At 39.0% G+C, this 21,957-nt stretch overlaps 1 protein-coding gene across 5 annotated transcripts in view; it reads left to right on the forward strand.

Annotated features, from left to right (window-relative positions):
- DPP6 (dipeptidyl peptidase like 6) overlaps window positions 1-21,957 on the forward strand; it is a 568,651-nt gene that overhangs the window by 496,755 nt on the left and 49,939 nt on the right. For all 5 annotated transcript variants that reach the window (XM_069859300.1, XM_069859303.1, XM_069859299.1 and 2 more), the window contains exons 9-12: window positions 13,007-13,161; window positions 14,235-14,332; window positions 19,174-19,297; window positions 20,183-20,221. In XM_069859300.1, coding sequence (XP_069715401.1) covers window positions 13,007-13,161; window positions 14,235-14,332; window positions 19,174-19,297; window positions 20,183-20,221 — 416 coding nt within the window. The remainder of the gene's footprint in view (window positions 1-13,006; window positions 13,162-14,234; window positions 14,333-19,173; window positions 19,298-20,182; window positions 20,222-21,957) is intronic.

Raw genomic sequence — 21,957 nt, forward strand, 5'->3', positions numbered from 1 at the left:
GAAGTGGATTTGGAGCCTTTGAACATGTAAGTCCTTAGTGGACAGGAATAACACTGTAACATTTATTTATATCACATCGAAAACCAAGAGATGGATTGTTAGTTAGCATGTATTGCCAGCTATGGATTTGGACTTAAAACTGCACTAAGCCAGCTCTGTGAGGCCTCTCACAAGGCAGAGAGATAATTTACAGGCAATTAGCCAATCAGGTGGTTCTGTTTGCAGCAGTATATCACGGTCCCTTTTTCAGTTCCAGAATGTAGATCTGCAAAAGAGAAATCAGGCATCCTGTTAGTACTCATTAAAGAAATGCTTTTCACACTGTAAAACCATCATTGGGGTTGGAGGAAATGGCAAAGAAATATCACTCCGAAGAAGCCCGAAGTGTAAATCACAGCCTCTGTCTCTCCATCTCGCCTGTGGCTCTCTTGGGGGACTGCCACAGCCATGCTTTATCAATGGGGAGGGACGTTCAGCCAGCCCAGAGCTACTGTGTTTTCCAAGGGGAAAGTGACCATGAAAAGATGAAAGGCATCCAAAGAAGCTTTAGAAAGAAAGGACAATATATATTAAAATTGGCATCTCTGATTATAACCCACTCCAAATACTCCAGGAATAACATGACTTAGAAAATAACTGATTTTAACGAAAACAGTAGAAGGACAAGGAATACAACTCAGCAGTTCCAGTCCTACTCAACAAGAATGATGGTGTTTTCTTTACAATTTGATCATGCTTGCCATTTGAACATTCTGAAGGCATTTCAAAAAATACGTTTCATAGGCTGGTGATAAGAAAGTACTTGCCAGCTTGGTATGTCCTATGGCCTGGCTGTGCCTTTTGCTAAGCAAACACCTCAACACCAGATCTGCTCCTCAGACTGCTGCCAGGATTAGTGAGAGATCAGTCAGCCATGAGCTCAACGCAGCAGCGCTGCTAATATCGTGGATGTCATGGTAAAAATATACTGGTGGAAAAAAAAACTGCTATAATGAGTCTTTTTTTGTGGGGGAATTGTCCCCAGTACTAAATTGGAAGTGTTCAAGAGTAGAGCAGGCTATGCAGGCCTTGGAAGTGAAGTTTAGTCCACGGTAAATCTTGTGAGCTGTTAGTTAGATAAAAATGGATCCATCTCCATCCTGCCGATAAATACAACACATAAAAAGGGGGAAGAGGGAGGGCATTTTTTTTCCAAAGCCACCCTTAATCAACAAATCCAGCAGACAAAATTATCTTTGGTAGATGGGGATTTATCAGGTATGAGTTACATTTATTATCTGGTAGATTATAAGCTTTATTATAACTTCCAGTATTTGCCTGCTACATCCTAAGGAACAATACTAGCTGGATTCAGTATGTGTCATTTCTAACTCTGTGCATGTCATTTATATGGTAATGGGGGAGTTTCCCCTCATCCCCAGTGCTTTCTGCAAAATTCTACATGCTGGTTCTCAGTATATTTAGCTTACTCCAGTGTAAATTAAAATGCACATTCATGATCTTTGAACAAAGCGGGCAAGGATAATTAGTAATTTGATACTGTTCTGTACACTGTAATTCAAAGTAATACTTATAATTTGCAGTTAATTAATCAGGGGTTTTTCTCTTAAAATTTTTAATTGCCTTTCTATGATATTCATTTTTAATAAGTTTATTTTCCTACCAGTTTTAAATCTAATTATGCAGAAAATTTCTTTTTGCTCTTACTGCATGCCCGCATGTGTCTGAAAAAGTTGAAAAGTTGAAAATTATAGAATCAGTGTACTACTGTGAAAAAAAAGATACAACAGAGAAGAGAAAACTCAAATAAATACTATTTAAAAAAAAATCTAAATCTCTGGAATTAGATTTCCAGTATGAATAGTTAACCTCATCTGATATTTAATTCACCATCCAATCAAAACTCTTATTAGAAGACTCTGTTGTAACTTTAAAGTAAAAACTGCGGTCATTAGAGACACAAACTTCAGACTCTCCAAGGAAATTAAAATGGTCATACATTCAAAATTAAAAATGCTCGTAACTATAGACGTATGTGGGGGTAGTGCCTGTGATGAGAAATGTGTCATGGACCAGACCTTTGCTGAGCTAAGCACTGAGTACTCTATGCCTGATGAATGCCAGCATCTCCCCTCTTGTAAGCAAGAGCCAGGTGATACAACCTTGCCTACCCTGCCCTGAAGGCCTTCATACACTTCGCGCTCTGCAAACACGAAGGCTAACACTCACAATAGCTTTCTTTCTACCTCCTTTCCACTTTACTAGAAGAGAAGGTATTTCCCTGACTTGTCTCTCCTTGTTTGGGTATGTGCTTATTCCCTTAATGTAAAGGGGTTTTAAGTGGTTGTTGCAGAAATACTGTTTCTTGCTAATGGAATTATATTTTGCCAGTATTTCCTTATCAAGCATTCTGCTTACACAAAACACTGGGGTTTATTTACTGTCTCATTTATAGGAGTTTCTGGGCCATGGATGCTGATCACAGTTGCACAGGAGTGGTGCCCTTGCCCTAGGTGCAGGACACCGTTCAGCTTTCTCTCTTGTCGTAGTGCAGCTAGAGACATCACCTGTACTCAAAGTGTTTGTACCTTCTGGGCATCAGTAAGGTTTAGTCTGAGGTCTGCAGTGCTCTGGAGAGAGGTAGAGTGATTCCAAGTGGTTTGAAGAAAATGACTATTCAAGCTTTTGTCAGTAGATTTAGAATTTCTATTCCACAGCTCAAAAATATTGGGGAAAAAAAAGGATCTCGTAGTAGTAGAGAAAAAAGATATTTCAATGGATCACATGATCCTACAGGTACGTTTTTCTTTTCTGTGTGTTTACCTGGGTGAACAGTGAAGGTCCTTCAAGACTTGCACCCAGGAAGAACATAATTTGTGTTCAACATGCTAGTGCCACCACTCTGATAAACACAGTCAAACCACGCTGATCCAACAGTGGCCTAAACTTACTATATGCCATTATCTTTATTAATAATAATAAATGTTTGTTATTTAACAATATTTTTTCTGAAATATTGCTGTAAGCTAATTTGAATTCTGGTTTTATCCTGCTCTCTTTTTAATTATTCCTGGGTAACTCTATTTATCTCAGTATTTCTTCTGATTATTCAGTACTGTAAAATCAGACTCATCCTCTGAGTCATTATTGAGCTAAATCTCTCAGTTAGCCAGATCCTGGATCACTATTCAGGTTGAAACCTCTGGGAGTATTGCCATAGTAGGGCAATATAAAATCTGAGTGGGTTTTTAATGGCTGTTCAATGACTGTAACAGTTTAAAATGGGTAAGAAATTTGGAGCTAAACTGAATTCCATCATTGTGCTACAGATCTCATTCTATAATGCAGGGCTATATTTTGTAATATTCGCTTATGTTTATTAGCACTCATGCTAGGTGACTAGCAGATGCCACTCAGAGTGAATAAATCATGCAGGTAATTGATGTGAAAGACAGCTTGCACAGTTGCTGATAGAAGTCTATGGGGTTGAAGAATCAAATTCTTTAATAGCAATGTCAGGCTGTTCAGTCTTCTTATCTCTCATATTTCTTTATGAAACATTAAAAGAGATTGCTTTTGGGCACTTGTGTTCTTGAACTATTGCAATCGTCTAATGAATTTTTGATAGTCGAATTCAGAGGGTTTTGTGATCACTAACTTTCTTGATATGTCTGTAGCTATTGAAATGGATCCCCTGTGTCAAGGCTGGCTGTCCATCTTCCTCCTGTCATAAAACTTGCAGATTAGCTGGGAAGAACTTGTAACTTTTAATTTAAAGGAAAGGTGAAGAGGAAGCTACTTGAGCAGGTTTGAATAGAGTAATATTCTGCATATAATGAAAGCCTTGATGTGTCTCACTGCATTGCACAGATAAGCAAATTGTATTTCCAGCCATAGCAACTTGTTAAGTGGCAGGAGAGGAAAAAGAGAGAGGAAAAAAATTAAAAAAGAAGATTTGACTATAAGGAGCCCTACTGCATCCAGTCAGTCGTGCAACATGAATTCTGTCTTGCCTAGGTCTTTAGCCCTTGAAAAGGTATGATATGACCTTCCAATGAACAGTTACTCACAGCAATGATCTGCAGTACAAATTGCCCAGAAGAATTTTGCAAGGAAAAGTTTCTACAGTTTTAGTGCCTCTAGCTGACAGGCTTTCATGGAAAGCTGACCACAGGCTGTGGGTTTATGTTTATGCCTGGTGCTGGAAAAATACATTCTCACTAGGCATTAGGGATGTACAGCAGTGTGCTGCTGTGGACAGGTTTTCTAGATGTGTTTGCTCTTTGAAGTGAGAGTTAGAAACAAGAATATCTGACAATATGATCTCTAAGTAATTTTTCTACTTTCATAATTCAGTCTCTGTTTCCATTGTTATATCTGGACATCTTGACAGACTTGCTTGTGTTGATGAAATGTCTGTATGTTGGTCTAGCTAGGACGGTCCAAGAGGTTTTTACTGTGGCTGTAATTAATTCACACCATGAAAGGAGGAAACCTGCTAATTGTTAGGAGCTATTGTGTGAATTAATGGTTGATGACTTTGAGAGCAAACAGCTAAGCCTTGCTAAGCATGGTGCACAGGGGAGAAAAAGCCAGGAGCACAAAGAACAGAAACTTCTGAAAAGAGCAGAAGGAAGATATGGAGGCAATTCAGAGTTATTATGCCCTGTTTGACCAAAGAGGTGTGTATCTTCCTTTATGTTTTACAGTGCATGCTGCAAAACAGGCTTCAAAATACTGGAGTGCCCTCAGGATAGTATGTCAGTGTGTATGGCATGCAGTATCCTTCCCTGTCTGCCTGCCTGCAGTGGGTGCTCTGGAGGAGGTGCCAGACCTCTGGGAGAGCTGCTCATTACTGCTCATGGAGACACAGGGTCCATGAGGCATCCAAGGGACAGACTTCCTCCATGGCTTCTTGCAGCAAGTGGGATTTGTGCAGATGGGTGCCCTCAGCATGCCCAGACATAAAGATGGCCTGGAGGAGCCCCTGGCCTCTCTAGCCATTCCTGAATAGCAGTAGGATTTCTTATTTGTGAGAAACTGCCTCTTCTTCTTAGGTGGCATCACAAACTTCTGTGCCTGTATTTTGTTTGATGGTTTTTGCCAACAAATCAATTTCTATGAATGAGGAATACTGTAAACATTTGTGATTTCTTAGTTATTACAGCCTGAGCCTGATGTCCTGCGTGTGTTCTGGCCAGTAGGACAGGACCAGGCCAGTAGTCAATACTGCCAGCGTTTTGAATCCCCAGCTGTAGTAGTCAGGACCCTGATTCTGCTGGATAATGCTGTTTGCTCTTCATCCCTGAGTCATTCCTTCAGGGGTCCTTGCCAGGTATCAGAGAGCATCCAAAGATGACATGTCTTCTGCTGGAGCCTGACACTCGTGGTGTTGTTACACAGAGCCTTGCAGAAGCAAAGGTAGATTGACAGCCCATTTTGCTCCAGTTTTGGTGGAGTTTGACTCTTTTTCAAGCTTGGGTTTGTCTCAGGCCACACGGCAGCTTTTGAGAGATGTGGAGGTAAGACGTGACCTCATTGACCATGCAGAACGCATGAAGACTCCCATGGGGGTGTCCTCAGTGCCTAGCATGCACCACTCTGCTGGAGTGAGCTTCTTTTCAGGCCCTCAGCATTCAGGCACGGGGAAGCAGAAAGCACTGGCCAAATCCTCACCCGCTGTCTCAACGCAATGTTCTGGAGAAGCAAGGGATTGTAAGACTGTGTGAGTAGAAAACAACATGTGTTCAAGCATGACTAACAGGAAATTAATGATACTTGCAGCCCACACCTTCCCTGTGCTTGAGGAGATGCAGATCTCCTTGGCTGGGTTCCTTCCACTGAGATGAGGGGCTGACACCTTCTCATGGCTGCCAAACACATGGGAGCACCCCACCTGTGTCTGTTTGGCTCCATGGCTGTGTAATGCTGGTGCCATCAGGTGGTGAGCCTTTTGGATGAAAGATTTAATGCTTAAAATGCATCCTTTAAAGCATGTTCTCAAAAATGTTGTAAAAGCATGTAATATTTTATTCTTCATGAGCTTGTTGACTGTCAGTGGCAGAGGAGGCTGTGTGTTTTGAGAAGAAATAATGGGTTGGGAATTGCAGCTCAGGTTTTCTGAGTGATCTCTTGGATGATGGCGTGAACACCTTGAGAACCATGGTTGTCTGCATACAGGGACTGTGGGATTGGGCTGAGCCTGGAGTTTAGGTTTAGCCAAAAAAAGGGATTTTGTCTTTCTTCCACAAAAGGTCGTTGAATTGTTTAGTGTCTCTGCAAACCAACTTCTTTTTTTTTCTCCCAACTCAGTTAGACATCTGTAAAAGAGGATTAATTGCTCTGAAATCAATAGTCCTGTGGGGCTATTGCTGATATCAGCATAAAATAATGTCAACACAGAAAAATATAGACTGTATATAGTAATATAAAATAGTTTTATGCCATTTGCATACACATAACTACTTTTACACTCATTTTATTTCTATCACAATTGTGTAATGGAAGTCAGTGTAGACCTACACTACAGCAACTGAGAGAAAAATTTTCTTATGTATGTATGAATGATGGCAGGGTGGTCTTCTAAAGCCATCCCTGAAATACATGTCAGTGAAGGCTGATATCAACAATGTATTTTCCCTAACTGCATAAAAATACTTGCTTTCAAACTATACAGTAGTAATCTATTTGGACGTGTGGTTGCTGGTTTGAGATGGTCTAGTAATTGATTTTAAAACAGATGGCAGCTGTCAAATAAGCATTTGTATTTATTTGATGTTTCTATGAGAACCCTTGGGGTTTCACTATCTCAGAAGTCTTTGTTTTCTCCTTTCCTAGACCAGCTTTCTTTTCTCTGATCTCTCTTCCCCTCTTATGCTTTTTGATGCTTCCTACTGACAAAATCTTTTGAGCTTTCTTTCCTAATATAAGCCTTTATTTTAGGCCTTAATTTCATTTTCTTTAATTCCTTTTTCTTAACAGTTTTAGAAAGTACCTTCAGCACACCAAATACTTAATGATCTGAGCATCACCTACAATAAATTACCCAAACAAAATCATTGTTACGCTTCCTGGAATTGTTGCACTTTACTTATTTTTTACTTATTTCAGCAATAAATAACAGAGGGAGAGGTTCCCTCTGTCAGACAAAATATTGCATAACTCTCTGAGTAAAAATTAGAATATTCTGAAATTAATGGATCTTTTGACAGAAAACTAGATAAATTTGTGTGTATCTGTGCATGTTTATCTATTCAGAGGAAAATCAAGTCATTTATTTTCTGTCTTTGTCTTCTGTGGGCACCACATTAATAATATTGGTTTGATTTCCTACTGTAGAATAAAATGCAGTGTCTGGAAGAGGGTAATTTTAATTGTATAAGAGAAATGTATTTATTTAATAGATAAAATTTTCTAAGCGCATCTACCCATTACACCCTTAGTTTGACCTCCTCACATGCAGAAAGCCTCTACTTTTCTAGATGCAGTTAGAAAGCATTTCTGCTCATTCTCCAAGGACATCTCCTCAGCTGCTATAAATGGAAGTTACTTTTTGGAAATTAATGACGCTGCAGTTAATAACTGCAGTTAATAACTGCAGCTCATCCATATAACACAAGGGACTTCTCCAAAAGTGGACACACTATTCAGATCTCTAGAAGATGTCTTGTTTATCTGCAGTATGGATCTATGAGTGAGTCATTTTTCTTTGAAAAGAAAAGGTTAGTTTCTTTGCATTCATTGTAATGTTTTTCCTGGACCTACTTATTAGAAGATGGTAGCAGTTAAAGATTGAAAAGCTCTCAGGACCACTCTTGCATTGACTTGTTCGCCCCTACAGAAGGGCTTTAGGTGCTACTGCCAGTGGGGCTGCACGGGCTTAATCACCACCGTGCTCCCAGCAAGAGGTGGAAACGTGGACACATGAACACAGGCACATCTTTAGGATGGTTGTGGACTGATGAGGTCCTGCTTTGTACAGAGCAGAAGCATTTGGATGGCCAAAGGAAACTGGCTGATCTGGGTGGTGTCTCCAGTTGTTTTCATTGTAGATGGGAATTGGTTCATTGATGCTTGGTGAGTAAATTATACAGCTAATAGTGCTATATGCCTGTGTTGAACATGATGATGGAAAAACTAATATATTTTTTCACTCGAAAATTATTTCTTTTTTTCCCTTTCCTTATTTTTTCTCCTGACGTTGTATTCATTCATATTTTTTGAAGTGATAGAAAGGGGTTGAAATCATACCTGCCAGAGGTTTAGTCTGTCCAAGCATCCTTGTCTTCTTGTGCACATCTCTGATTCTGTTAACTCACACTTGCAAATTACAAGTTATTTGTAGTGGCTACAAAAATTGAAAACAAACTCTAAGCTACCAGTGGATTTCCCAGTTAGTCGTTAGTGAAGGCTTCATCTTTTCCATAGCAGCAAGCTTGAATTTTGCCATTTTCAGCAGAATGGCATTATTCATAAATATGACTCAGAATGGGCAAAGGCTGCAGTTAGATTTTTAGAAATGCTTGATGAAATTCCCATGGCCATGGTGTTTACATGTACTTATTAACAAAGAGGATCTCTGCCAGTCTAGAACTCTACACAAATGTGGTCTATGTGATAGATTTTATTCAGAATCTGCTGGTTGCCACTGAGATTGCAGAACGTAAAGCCCTGATGCTTTTCCCTGCATTGACTCTATAAAAGAAGGCAGAGGTCTGGACACAGTGTCACTTCAGTGGGATTGTTGAGTGCTTAGGCTGAGATGGACATGCAAATTAAGTCTGTTTGGTTTCTATGGCCAAACCTCTGCTAAAGAGACTATACAAATATCAAAATGAATAGCAAAATCCACATGTGAAGACTCTTGCAAGATTGGAGTAGATATTATCCATGGAGGAAGGGAACAGATCATTTTTATAAAACCCTTCCAGCCCTATGTCCAATGATCCCTTGTGGAGTTTGTTACCTTAGGTAAGATAGAAGTCTCCCATTTCATTGCTCTTGCAAGTACTGCTGGCATTAACTCGAAGTCTGAAAAAAAAAGAGATGCTTCCTTTCCTTTCATACACATGTTGGGCTAGTTTTTGATAACACACCTAGCAGAAATGTCCATCCATTCTCAGATCCACTATGCAGTACATCCAGGGATTGCCTCTATGGTATCACAGCCAAATGCTACATCCAAACCCAAATTCATCACATCTTGTTATTTGGCAGTTGAGAACCACAGCAAGGGACTTCTCCTTTCTGCTTCCTGAGGGTGACTAGGGAAGAATCTATCAGGAAACACATTCCTGCTGAGGGCAGCCTAACTTACTCTGCATGCTGCCCAAGTCCTGATAGCAAAGACAACCACCTATGCATTGCACTGCATGCAGCAACCTTTAATTCCGTTCAGGGAAGATTCCTCTTTGTTATTGCCTTCAGTTTTTTTCTCATCCAGTGATACTAAAGTCTCTAAAATGGGTATATAGCCAGCTTTTTCTGAATGTACTCCAGCCTAGGACTTCAAATGCTCCTCCTGAGGGTCTGTTAACTTAGAAGACTCTTTGTCACTGGATTACCAGCTGGCTAATACATATATCCACCAAAAAGTCACTGCTTATAGCAAGATCATCCAGCTGTTTCAGAAGTTCAACACTGAATGTCATAATGTGGAATAAGCATTGACTTGCCTCAGACACTGCGCTTGAACCCAGCCACCAAATCTGAGCAAGCAGTATTGCAGTCCTTGTTCAGTTAAGGCAACACTTCATTCTCACCACTTTTAGGGTTTGCATGCCCCATTGTGAAGGCTGGCAAGCAAAGCAGCAGAGAGCCACAAGCACCTGATTGTGAGGAATCTTGCAGCTTGCTCTCAGCATCCCTACATCATGTAGCACCCAGCAACACTGAAGAAAAGAGCAAAAATTTTGATTAGTTATTAATTTATACTCCTAGCTAGAAGGTCATGAAATACATGTGGAGGGGAGCTTTGGTGTTTAAGAACCTGGTTTCTTACATATGTGAATTGGGTTCTGATCTGACTTTAGAAAGACCCAGGAATATTGAATGCAACTGATTTTCTGGGTGTGTGGTAACTGCAAGCACAAAGAATCTAGTGCCCCCAATAACAGATTGTCTGCAAATTGCATTTTGCTTTCCGATGAAACTTTCTGATATTACTGCATTTTATATGTCATAAGAATGTTCTCTAGTTTGCTAAAACTAGCTGATCTCTCTAGTAATGGTGAGTCCTGGCTTTGTTTCCAGGCAAACGCTCACAGAATTAAATCTCATTAACAGAGAACCACAAAACCTGCCCTAAAACCTTTCTTGGCATGTGACCTTCAGCAGAACTGCTTCATTAAGTCTGAGAAACTGAAGAAAATGTTTGCTGAATAAAGTCATTCCTAATTAATGTTAAAATGTCAAGGATTCATCTGTGACGCATTTTTACTCTTTTTTCTTTATGCTCTTAATTATCTCTTAATGAACAACCAACATAAAAGTCAAAAGCATCATCTTTTAAAAGTACACATAACAGGTGGGACAGTGTAGCAAAGCAAATTTGCCAGACGTGCTTTCCCATGTCATATTTGCAACTTCCTATACAGAATTCTGAAATCTCACTTAGATGTTGCTGTTAAGTATTGATTAATTGATTTTTTTTATTTGTAAAAGGCATAACTATCAAGGGTGATTCTCACTTGTGCCCTTGTTACCTTGAGCTTTATCTCAAGCCATGTGCAAGCCTGGATTAACAAAGGCGTTCATTTGCTCTCTGGTGAACATAATTGTCCATCTATTCTCCAAGCATTGATTATCTAAATTTTTTTAAAAGAAATAAAAGTTTCTACTCTTCAGACCAGAGGGACGTTCTGGATGGTTTGAGGGGGCATCGCAGGGTGGTGTGCAAATATGGTGGGTCTGAACTCTGAAAATCCTTGTTTGTTTTTCATAGAATTATAGAATAACCAGGTTGGAAGAGACCCACCGGATCATTGAGTCCAACCATTCCTATCAAACACTAAACCATGCCCCTTAGCACCTTGTCCACCCATCCTTTAAACACCTCCAGAGAAGGTGAATCAACCACCTCCCTGGGCAGCCTGTTCCAGTGCCCAATGACCCTTTCTGTGAAAAATTTTTTCCTAATGTCCAGCCTAAATCTCCCCTGGTGGAGCTTGAGGCCATTCTCTCTTGTCCTGTCCCCTGTCACTTGGGAGAAGAGGCCAGCACCCTCCTCTCTACAACCTCCTTTCAGGTAGTTACAGAGAGCAATGAGGTCTCTTTTTTTCTCTGTTTTTGCAGTGACCAGTGATAACAGCAGACTACGGAGCTGCTTGAACTGGTGTAGCAGAACTTCAGTGATGAAGGCTTAGAAACACTCTGCAGCCTCTTTAATTCTTGTTTGCACATTAAAGTAATGAGAGCTGTCTTCCCGCCCATCAATCTGTAAAGCATATGCAAGTCCTTCTGCTATGGTTTAAATAGGAGTGACTCATACGATAATAAATGTCTTATTGAAAATGGATTACATTATTGGCTTCCGCAAAATAGGAGGTTTTAAAAGCCAAGTTAGTGTCTCTGAAATGTCAGTAACTGGAGACTCTTTGGACAAAGAGTGAATTTTATAGCTTTTCTGGACATCTATAAGCTGAAGTCATCTTTACAATGAAGGATAGTAAATGATAAGAAATTAGAAGTTCATTGAATTTGTGTTTCATGAGAATTAGGTTCTACTGGCCTTCAAAATAATTTATGATGGCCCTCCTGCTTTCTCCATAAATATTTGAACTCTGACATGTTTGTATTGCCATTTTTCTGTGTACCTTTACTATATCAACTACATTATACAAACCAACAAAAAATCTGTAATCCCAAAATTCACTGGTAAAAAGGACAGTCTCTGACCCTGGCTATTTATTGAAAATTGATTTGCAAAAGTGGTTTAAAACATGAAATAGAGATAAAAATCGAGATGGTGTCCAAGCCACAGAAAATAAGGCCTGGTGTCTTGTAAAGTGTTACAAAGATCCAATGCTGCATAACCTATAGAAAATTGCTGGTTTTGTTTGTTCCCAAGTGGCAACAGAGCTTAGGAAAATTTAAATTGTATCTGAAGCACTTTTATCGAAGTATAAACACTGAATCCATTGATATATGTCTGATGAAACTTTGTTTTTTTATGGAAAAGAGCGAAATCTCAGTCATGGCAGTTGTCCACTAGCCCCAGGGGAGCCTCAGTTATGTTACCATCAGAGCAGATAGGAACACAAGCTCTGCCAATATGTGCAGGTGTATATATCCACATATCCACGTGCAGGACACGTAGTAGGAGTAGCAGGACCTTTCATGCTGTCTTGAATATGTCTACTAATATAAGTAATTTGATCACAGGATCACAAAATTGGAAAAGACCTTTAAGGTCATCAAGTCCAAATGTAAACCTAAGATAGCCCAGTTCACCACTAATCCATGTCCTGAGACACATCTACACATCTTTTAAATACCTCCAGGTATAATGACTCCACCACTTCTCTAGGTAGCCTGTTCCAGTGCTTGACAATCCTTTCAGGGAAGTAGCATTTCCTAAAATCTAGTCTAAACCTCCCATGGCACAATTTGAGCCCATTTCCTCTTGTCTGATCACTTATTACTTAGGACAAGAGACCAACACCCACTCTCTACAACCACCTTTCAGGTAGTTGTAGAGAACAATGAGGTTCAGCCTTTTCTTCCCCAGACTAGACAGCCCCAGTTCCCTCAGTCACACCTAGTAAGACTTGTTCTTGTCAAGTGTCTTAAGCAAGGTAATTAGTAAGCTATATATTCAGAGTAATTGTCATCAATTGTGTTCCATATATGCCATAATTTTATGAATGTTTTTAATTTATATTCCTATGGTATCCTCCCTGTGCTGTGCTTAGAGTAGAATTTTCATATCTACACTGTTTCATTTATTGTTAACTAATATTGCCTTTTTCCTATTTTCTCTCTCTCTTTATTTTTTTTAAAAAATTAGAGGAGGTTCTGAAGACTCATATTGCTCATTGGTGGTCTCCTGATGGCACTAGGTTAGCATATGCAACAATTAATGCCTCCAGAGTCCCCATCATGGAGATTCCGGTATACGCTGGCAACCCTTACCCTACTGTTAAAACATATCATTATCCAAAGGTAAGGGAAAATAAACCAAACAGTCCTGTTCTATCAAAAAAAATCTATTTTTTTCCCAGTAAGCTCAGGAGAGAGTATAATAGTGCACATTCATAAGTAATGAAAATAAACGTATCTAAGGGAGATCAGCTGTTCCCCAGTGAATATAGTCTTCATTACTCTCTAGTTGCATTTGTAAAATTGCTGTTTTCTGATTCCAGTATTAGTCATTCTAAATATAATAAAAATCAAATCTAAAAATTCTTGCTTTGTACCCACACAAAAGCAATTATGCTTCCATGCAGGATAGATGTCTGAGAGTTTGGAAGCCAACGTTACTATAGTCAGATACATTTGCTTTTATACAGAAGGAAAATGTAGTATTTGGGCTTCCTTAGAATATCCAGGATGGCCTAACGTCAGAGGAGGTAGCCTGGGCTTGGTGCCTGAGTATTGCAAAAAACACAGTAAAAGACAGAAAAGACTTAACAGCCAACCTCTCCTTGATTGCAGAGACTTGTACAGCAGTCCTGCAGAGGGTGCACAGCACCAGTGCAGCTCCCAACCAGTATCTAGACACTGCTACTGTTATTGCTGTGATTTTCTGCCATAAGACAGTACAGAAGTTTACTGTGCTACTGTCATTTCTTCTGGGTGTCTTGCTTTATACGCTGATTACCTAACACCTCACATGTTGGACCAAATTGAACCATTATTTAAAAGGAGAGATATCCACTTATATGCAGGTTTTGTAGAAGGCAACAGTGATTCAGCAGGGGATGCCAGTATTTTCCTAAGACTACCATCATCCTGTTAGACAACCTTTTATCAAAATATACACAGAATTGCAATTTACCAAGGCTGAAGTCATCCTAAATTATCCTAAGTAAAATTACCCCTTGCTTGTGCCTACCAACCTCTCCACACCTCTGTGCCACATCACTACAGTTGCAGTTTCCTTGTAAACAACCACAGCAGTCCAATCCATAACCCTATATGATGGAAATGCTTTTTTTATAATCCATGGGGATGTAACAACAAAACCATTCTGTGTCATATAATGTATGGTCATTTCTTCTTATTTTAAAATCCAGGCTGGAATGGAAAATCCAACTATTTCTTTGCATGTGATTGGTCTGAATGGACCTACCCATGACCTGGAAATGACTCCCCCTGATGATCAGAGAATGAGGTAGGTACTGTCTTGCTCTGGGATGCTGGGCCCTGTTTCTGTCAGGGATTTAAATAATTTCCTGACTTTCTGCAAGATCATTTTACGGTGTCTTTCTCTGCCTTGATCAAGGAGTTTCATTTTGTGTAAATCTGTTTAAAATTTTTCAAACTCTTTTTCCTCTTGAACTTGGCAGAATGTCCCAAAATCCAGAACACATTCATTTCATATGTAATCGCAGGTATTGCAATGTGGATGTTGTCTGCAGCCTATGTGAAAGACCATGAAGAAGAAAGAGGGCAACCCTATAATACAGCAAACACGAGCTCCATGCTTCATGACATGAAAACAGGAATGAAACCAGGCAGAGGTTGTCCAGTCTTCGTTAAAAATAAAAAGGAAAGCTCTTTGCTGCTTTTTAGGGAGAGTATATTTTAGAAGTTGGCCTGCAATCCAGCCAACTACTTAGACAACCATGTCTAATTAAGTAAGTGATTAAGTCTACATTCAGCAAGAGTTTAAAAGTTTGGCTTGGACTTCAAGTGTGTGGCCAAAGCTTAACCTAATTTATAGGTCTATGAACACTTGAAAGGAAGATCACATTGTTCAGGAAAGAAGCAGCTTTAGATAATGCATGGCACACCTCCCTGCAAAACTCAGAGATTAGAATCCAAATTCAGATTTTAGTAACTTTGATTTAAACTTGAAATAGCTTTATAGCAGGCCAAGAGAAATCAAACTTTGCTTCTACATCTCAAGTATCCATAGTGACCCCTCCAAATGTAGTCCTGCAAGATTATCCTTCCCAGGCACTTCACTTGTTCTTGTAGGAGCCTCCAACCAACCTGCACACTCACCTTTTTTTAACTGATTGTTAATTTATATTTCTGGATTTGTAATTCCAGTGCCAACAAAGCTAATGCAACAGGGCAGCTTGGAGGGCACAGGGAAGTTCAAGGGTGATCTCTGTTATGTATGGCAAAATTATAAGGCCCGTGGGTAGGCTGTGTAGGCACCTGATGAGAGGATGCTAAACCTGTGGGATTGTTTATGGTGGGAGTTGGCTGCCTTAGCTAGGATAGCTAGTGTCAGCCTCAGAATGGGTTTTCACTGAATAACTCTAAATCCATTTGTGCAACAAAAGATGTATGACCTGTGACCAAACCAAATGGATGTAAACCACACTTGCCTTTCAAAAAAATAAAACTTCATATCTGTATACAGCAGATTCAGGATTACAGTATCCCTGTCACAGTATCCCCATCACAGTATCAGAACTGCAGCTCCTGGGCATTTTTCCTTTGCTACAATGCTCTATAAACAGATGGACTCAGAAATGTTTTAATTAGAGTAATAACTTCAGACTGCAAGATCCAAGTGTTGTTAATAAATTTGTCCTATGTGGTTATGTGTGGCTGTAATTTATTTGGTTGTGATCAATACTGTAAAATGATGCAAAATATATCATAATTAATTAGTCTTTGTATATTTCATCAAAACCATAGCAATTTCCTTCCCTAAGGCATGATATAAGTAGTGCTGCTAGAGCAACAGAGGTGCATTTTCATTATGCACATGTTTTCTGAAATGAGAGGATTAGTGTGACAACATTTCATTAAAATAGAGAAGAGGGATGTACCGTACAGTTAGTTACAGAATGGAGTTTCAGAGAAGCAGGGGAAGATAGTGATAAGAATCTTTGAGCAGAGTGGTCCTATCTGAAGCATTTCAATGCGCTCAATCTGTTCACGCAGATGATTTATGGATAGAGCAGTACTTCTTGGTGTTCTTTTTATCTGGAGCAAAGTAATTTAGTACAATTAATAAAGCTCAGAATGAAGTGGAGATCCTCCAGGTTTTTTTTCTTTCAGAATTAAAGGAAGTAAGAAATTTTCCCCAGAATTGTGATATATTGATATTTTTTACCGTTAAAAAACAAATAAACAAAAAACAAACTAGTGATTGGAAAACAATTTTGGGGTAAAATGTACAATTTTGATAATTTTTTCTTTTTAAACATTTTTCATTCTGAGCATTTTTGCCGAATTTTCTCCAAGGCCATGTTTTCTGTGAGAAAAAGAAAGTAAAGGGAGAGGGTGGAAATCACAGGAAAAAAAGTATTCTAATGTTTAATGCCTGACAGGCATTTTTTTATTTTGGTGAAAACTGTTGGACCCCAAAAATTACATCAGTGGGTGGTTAGGATTGGATCATGATCCAGCTTATTTCTCATGTCCTATTTTCATCCCAGGTGACAAATTAAGGGCAGATGTTATGTTCCCTGAGTGTAGAAATTGTCACTGGTCCTTGCGTAGGTCATGAACACATAAACAATGGAGAAACTCATACAGCTTGTATTGGGATCAGGGCCAGGATCTGGCTGTATCCAGGGACCATGGGCTGGGCTGCTGCCTGTCACTTGGCCACATAACATATCATTGTATGTTCTTTGTGGTGTTCATGGCTATGTGACTGTTGTCATACTTCTAAGTATTCATGTTGTAGATTTATACCTCATATTTTAGATTCATTCCTCCAGAAAGCAGCCATGTAAAGCCAGAGTATAAACAAGGGTGCTGCACAATAACCAGTCTCAAAGCGTAATTTGCTTTGATGTGGATATCTACAAATGAAGTGGTTAGGTAGCTGCTGATCTAGATTTCTCTCTACGGGAAGGTTTGCCTTGCATCAGCCAAGAGGACTTGCTAAACGCGTTGAATCTCTGTTTCTCTCTACTCACTGCTTAACTCATGCAGCTGCCAGAGCTGCAGATATTTAAAGGTAACTGAGATGAATCACATCTTGTCTCATTTTCCTCTGCAAAATGGGAAACATAAAACTTCATTGTCCTACAGAAGCAATATGAAGTGAAATAAATTAAAGACTCTACATTACTCTGAGACTATACACTATACAAATATCTGCAGTTTTTTCTGCTGGCTTGGGTATCCATGGGCTTGACGGCTGGAGAGGATTCAGAGAGAAATTGAGACTCCATGCCCCTCCCTGGGTAGGAAGGGTAATGTTTGACCTAAAACAATAATTAAAATCTTCTGTGGAAGAACTGTGGCTCCTGTGTTCAAACAGCAAGGGGCTTGGGGAAATTGAATATACGTCTTTCAAGGTTGAAATTGGATTTATGGCAAAAGTGCTCCAAGCCACAATATATACTAAATTCACATTCCTTTTCTGGGTAGACTGAGTGTGCCTAGTTAATTTTGGAGAGAAACAAGAGATGGTTATACAGTTTAATTTTGCTTTGTTGTTGTTTTTTTCCTTTTAGTACCTATGCTGCTGCTGATAAAATTACAATTTTATTTCAGGCACTGAATTTTCTGACTGCTGTTGTCTCACCTGGAAGTATCCCTCCTTCTAGTGCAGTGGATGCAATCGTTGAGGTCTTTTGTTATTTTTTTCCCCAGACCAATTCAGGCACTAAATATTACTGAAAACTACGAAATCAATTTCCGACTTGTTATTTTGCTAGACAAACGGGTCTTTGTTGCCTTTGCCCTTTCTCTTTAGTGTATGCAGGAGTGCTTGCCAGAACACAAAGTACTCTCCAGTGACACAGCACATTAATTCCAATGAGAGCAACAATTCCTTATACATATTTTATAGCAAACAAATGAACTAATAAATATTTTATAGACTGTATGCTGTGAAAAGTCATATTATAATTTAAGGATGTGTCTGGCCCCCATAGGCCAGCAGTGTATTATAACATTACCAGCTTTGTCAGCTCAGCCAGAGTTTTACCCTAGAGACATTTTCCTGGACATTAGGAAAAAATTCTTCACAGAAAGGGTCATTGGGAACTGGAACAGGCTGCCCAGGGAGGTGGTTGAGTCACCTTCCCTGGAGGTGTTTAAGGCACGGGTGGACGAGGTGCTAAGGGGAATGGTTTAGTGTTTGATAGGAATGGTTGGACTCGATGATCCAGTGGGTCTCTTCCAACCTGGTTATTCTATGATTCTATGATAAAATGGAGAAGCCCTGAATTGCTGCAGAGATGGACATCTGTGAGTACCACCACCAACTGACTCTAAGAAGGCAACCATCCATGTATTTATTTGTGATCCTGTATTTTCCAGCCCAGCCCAGGTCATTCCATTGCTCACTATTGTACAGATCTTTTCTTACGTTTTCTAGGGCAAGGTATTAATTACAGGACAGTGCAGCCTATACTGTTTGATTTATTCAAAGTATGACCACAACTTGAATATATCCAGTAATAAAGGATGTTTCAGGGAGTGTGGGATGGCAATTTTGCTGATGCAAACTGTCACACCTGTGCTGATGTCTTTATGGAATTCAGCTGCATATGCTTTGCAGAAACCTTGTGTTTCTCTGAGCTCTAGCTTTCTTGCTGTTTTCCTTATAATGCTACACAAAGGATGTTCTGGTGTGTAGCAGGCATATTTAGAGGTCATTAACTCTTCATAAGATAAAGAATCCAACCATTAGCAGTGACACGGGTATGAGTTAGCCAGTTAGCATGCTCAGAATGGAAATTGTTTGCAAATTCTTTTCCGCCTGTGCATAAATTTGTAGCTCCAGGCATTTCAGACCTTCTTAGAAGATGGAATAGCTTGAAAGGTTCTTTATCTCTGTATTCGTCTTTTCTTTGAAAATTACTTTCAGAAGTGGCAGATAAAACACCTGAAGAACCCTAAAAATGTCACTTTTAGGGGTTGGAATCCACACATAAGAAAGCCAGGAGACATCAACACACATCATTCTTAATAACCAGAGACCTCTCCTGGACTGTTTGCCTGCAGCAGCCTCTGACTGCTCTGCCGTGTGGCAATTCATTAGGATGTCAGTATTGTGATTTGGTTTCTATGTGTCTGTGTTTTCAGGGACTACTACATAACCATGGTGAAATGGGCAACCAGCACTAAGGTGGCAGTAAACTGGCTGAACAGGGCCCAGAATGTGTCTATCCTGACGCTCTGTGATGCCACGACGGGAGTCTGCACGAAGGTAGGAGAGACGAGCCAAATGCTCGTTTGCCATTGATGTTCACAACCCTCACAAAGATAAAGTATTTCAGTTATCTTAATGGGCAACAAGTCACCTGGCACACATTTATGTAGGCAGACACAGAAAATAAACAATGTTTTCAATATTTACTTTTGTTTTTTTAAAACCTTCTAAAAAACGAGGAACTATATGACCCTGCATGCCTCTGTGTGTTTCTGTGTGTAGAAGAGTTGTTACTGTCTTGAAAGAACTCTGTACATGCACAAGCACACACATCAGTGGTTCGTATCCTGAATATCTTTGCAACGTTCTAGTTTAATGGCATATATATATATTTATACTTTGTACATATGTATTCAATAGCATTAAAAATTCCTCATCCTAGTCTACCCACAATTTCATTTAATTAATACTTTCTGTAAGAGGGATATTGCTATAACCTGTGTAAGTATAAGCAGATACCATTCTTTAAACTGTCATAGATGTTTCCACGACAGAAAGGTATTCTAATGTATCCATCCCTTGAAAATATGATACAATATTGTGCAGAGAGGACAGCGCAGAATCTTTCCATAGCAATTTTTATTTCAACCTGTATTTGCTTCCTAACAAGCTTTATTTCTTTGGGGAATAATACATCTTGTGGATTTATGTGTTTTGGTCTGTATGAGTAAAATGCTTTCTTGAATGTCTGCATGCTTTTTCATCAGAGAGGAAAGACAAGGAAAGCAAGCAGTCACCAGATTATACTCCTGAAACACAAATTTATGCAGTTTCTTTGTGCTTCTGCATGGCTTTTCATATTCAATCCCACTGCTTCCTGCACTGATAAGTAAAATGTAATATATGAGAAGCACTGTACTTAATGATCTTGTTTTGTTTTAGAAACATGAAGATGAAAGCGAAGGGTGGCTGCACAGACAGGTAATACTGAACTTCTCTTGTGGTCTAGTTTTTGGTAGTTTTCTTTTCCTTTGTTTGTTTTTCCTGCAAAGAGAAAATACTGATTTCTAGACCTGAGGAAGATATTTGGAAGGTGGCATTGTTTGTAATGCTGTAAACAGTTTCCCAGTAATAAACAAGTTCTTATTGAAGATACTGTCCGGTCTGGTACGTCCCACGGTTCATAGCCTGCAATATACTTGGACTTAAAAGAGATAGAAAGCTGATGGTGGTGGAAATTCACCCACTAACAGTATCTGTCTGAGACTGGTGAGCCTCAGAGGTAATCGTTCATACCCTGATTTAAGACTGATGATTTTAAGCAGTACAGGAGTTGTTTTCTGGTCTTCTAGACAGGAAAGAAGTCCAATGTTGAAAACAGAAGATCAAAGGTCATTTTATTAAAAGACCCTATATTCATTCACAGACAAAAATCACACAAGTAGGACTTTTAAGTCACTTAAGATAAATTTGGCAAAATTATCTATGTTACTCTGCAGCTATTTGCACATGTACAAAAGGTGAAAAATAAAATCAAATTGTCAACGTGGAAATTAAAACAATAAGATCTTATATGGAGCACAGAAGAGCAAGAAACTATCTGATGCAATTTAATGTCCTGTTTTAACAGACATTTGTGTCATGTAATTCTTCTGACACCATAACTTTTGCCTAGTACTATTACTTTGTTTATCTATGTGTTTCCATCCCCCAATTGAAATAAAACAAAGATGAAAATAGTCCTTGTAAAAAAATAAATAGAAAATAGGATAGGAAATTTAAAGCTCCAAGAAATTTTGATTATTCTTTTTTTTCTTTTCTTTTTTTCAGAAAAGAAGGGGTTTTTTTCAATACATGTCTATATAAAATCTCTCAATTTCCTGCATATAAATCTCTAGAAGATTATTTATAGCACTTCCCCAGCAGTTAGTTTGTGACATGACCTCAGATTTGATTAAGCTATTCTTCAGAAAGAAGTTGCTGATACCAATTCAGCCACAACACCAAACTGTTTTTCATGGGATGTGTGAACATCAGACAGGGAGTAGCATGTCAGCTAAAGATCTTGTACTATATTTTTCCGAGTCCAGATTTAAAGCATTCCACATCTGTGTCACAGCTTGTTCAGAGGATCCAAGAACCTGTAGAAACTGCAGTACATCAGTTTTCACCAAGAACAATGATCTCCTTTGTTCCAGGGGCTGTCCTACAGCAACAGGCTATGTCTGATCCAGATAAAAAATGATTTTACAGAGGAAATAGATTTTTTGCTCCAAGCATTTCAAACAGTCTTTAGCTGGTATACCCAGGTGTAGAGTGAAAATGCTGCTGAAATTCTTTACGTTCATAAGGCCATTGTTGGCTTGAGTAGAAAACAAAAGCTTCATTAATGTACCAAGACAAGTCAAATGAAAATGAAATTGCCTATATTTTGTATCTTTAAAAATAGATTACAAAAAAAAAATGTACTTCACAGGATTCAATTTTTTATAAATCCATGTAGAGCTTTAATCCTTTCACTGATACTTACTGAGACCTCTACTGACACAGTATAGTAGATGTATTTTTCCCTATTGTGGTTATTTAGTCATTTACCTACTGCATGGATAGCCATTAAAATACGATGCTTTATCCTGAACTGCAGTGAATAACCTGTCAGTCTAACAGACCTGCTCCAGGGAAATGCAGTTTGTTTTACTGCATCTCCAAATGTTGTA

Source organism: Phaenicophaeus curvirostris, chromosome 6 (genome assembly GCF_032191515.1).
Source record: "Phaenicophaeus curvirostris isolate KB17595 chromosome 6, BPBGC_Pcur_1.0, whole genome shotgun sequence".
In the NCBI taxonomy this organism is placed as follows: Eukaryota; Metazoa; Chordata; class Aves; order Cuculiformes; family Cuculidae; genus Phaenicophaeus; species Phaenicophaeus curvirostris.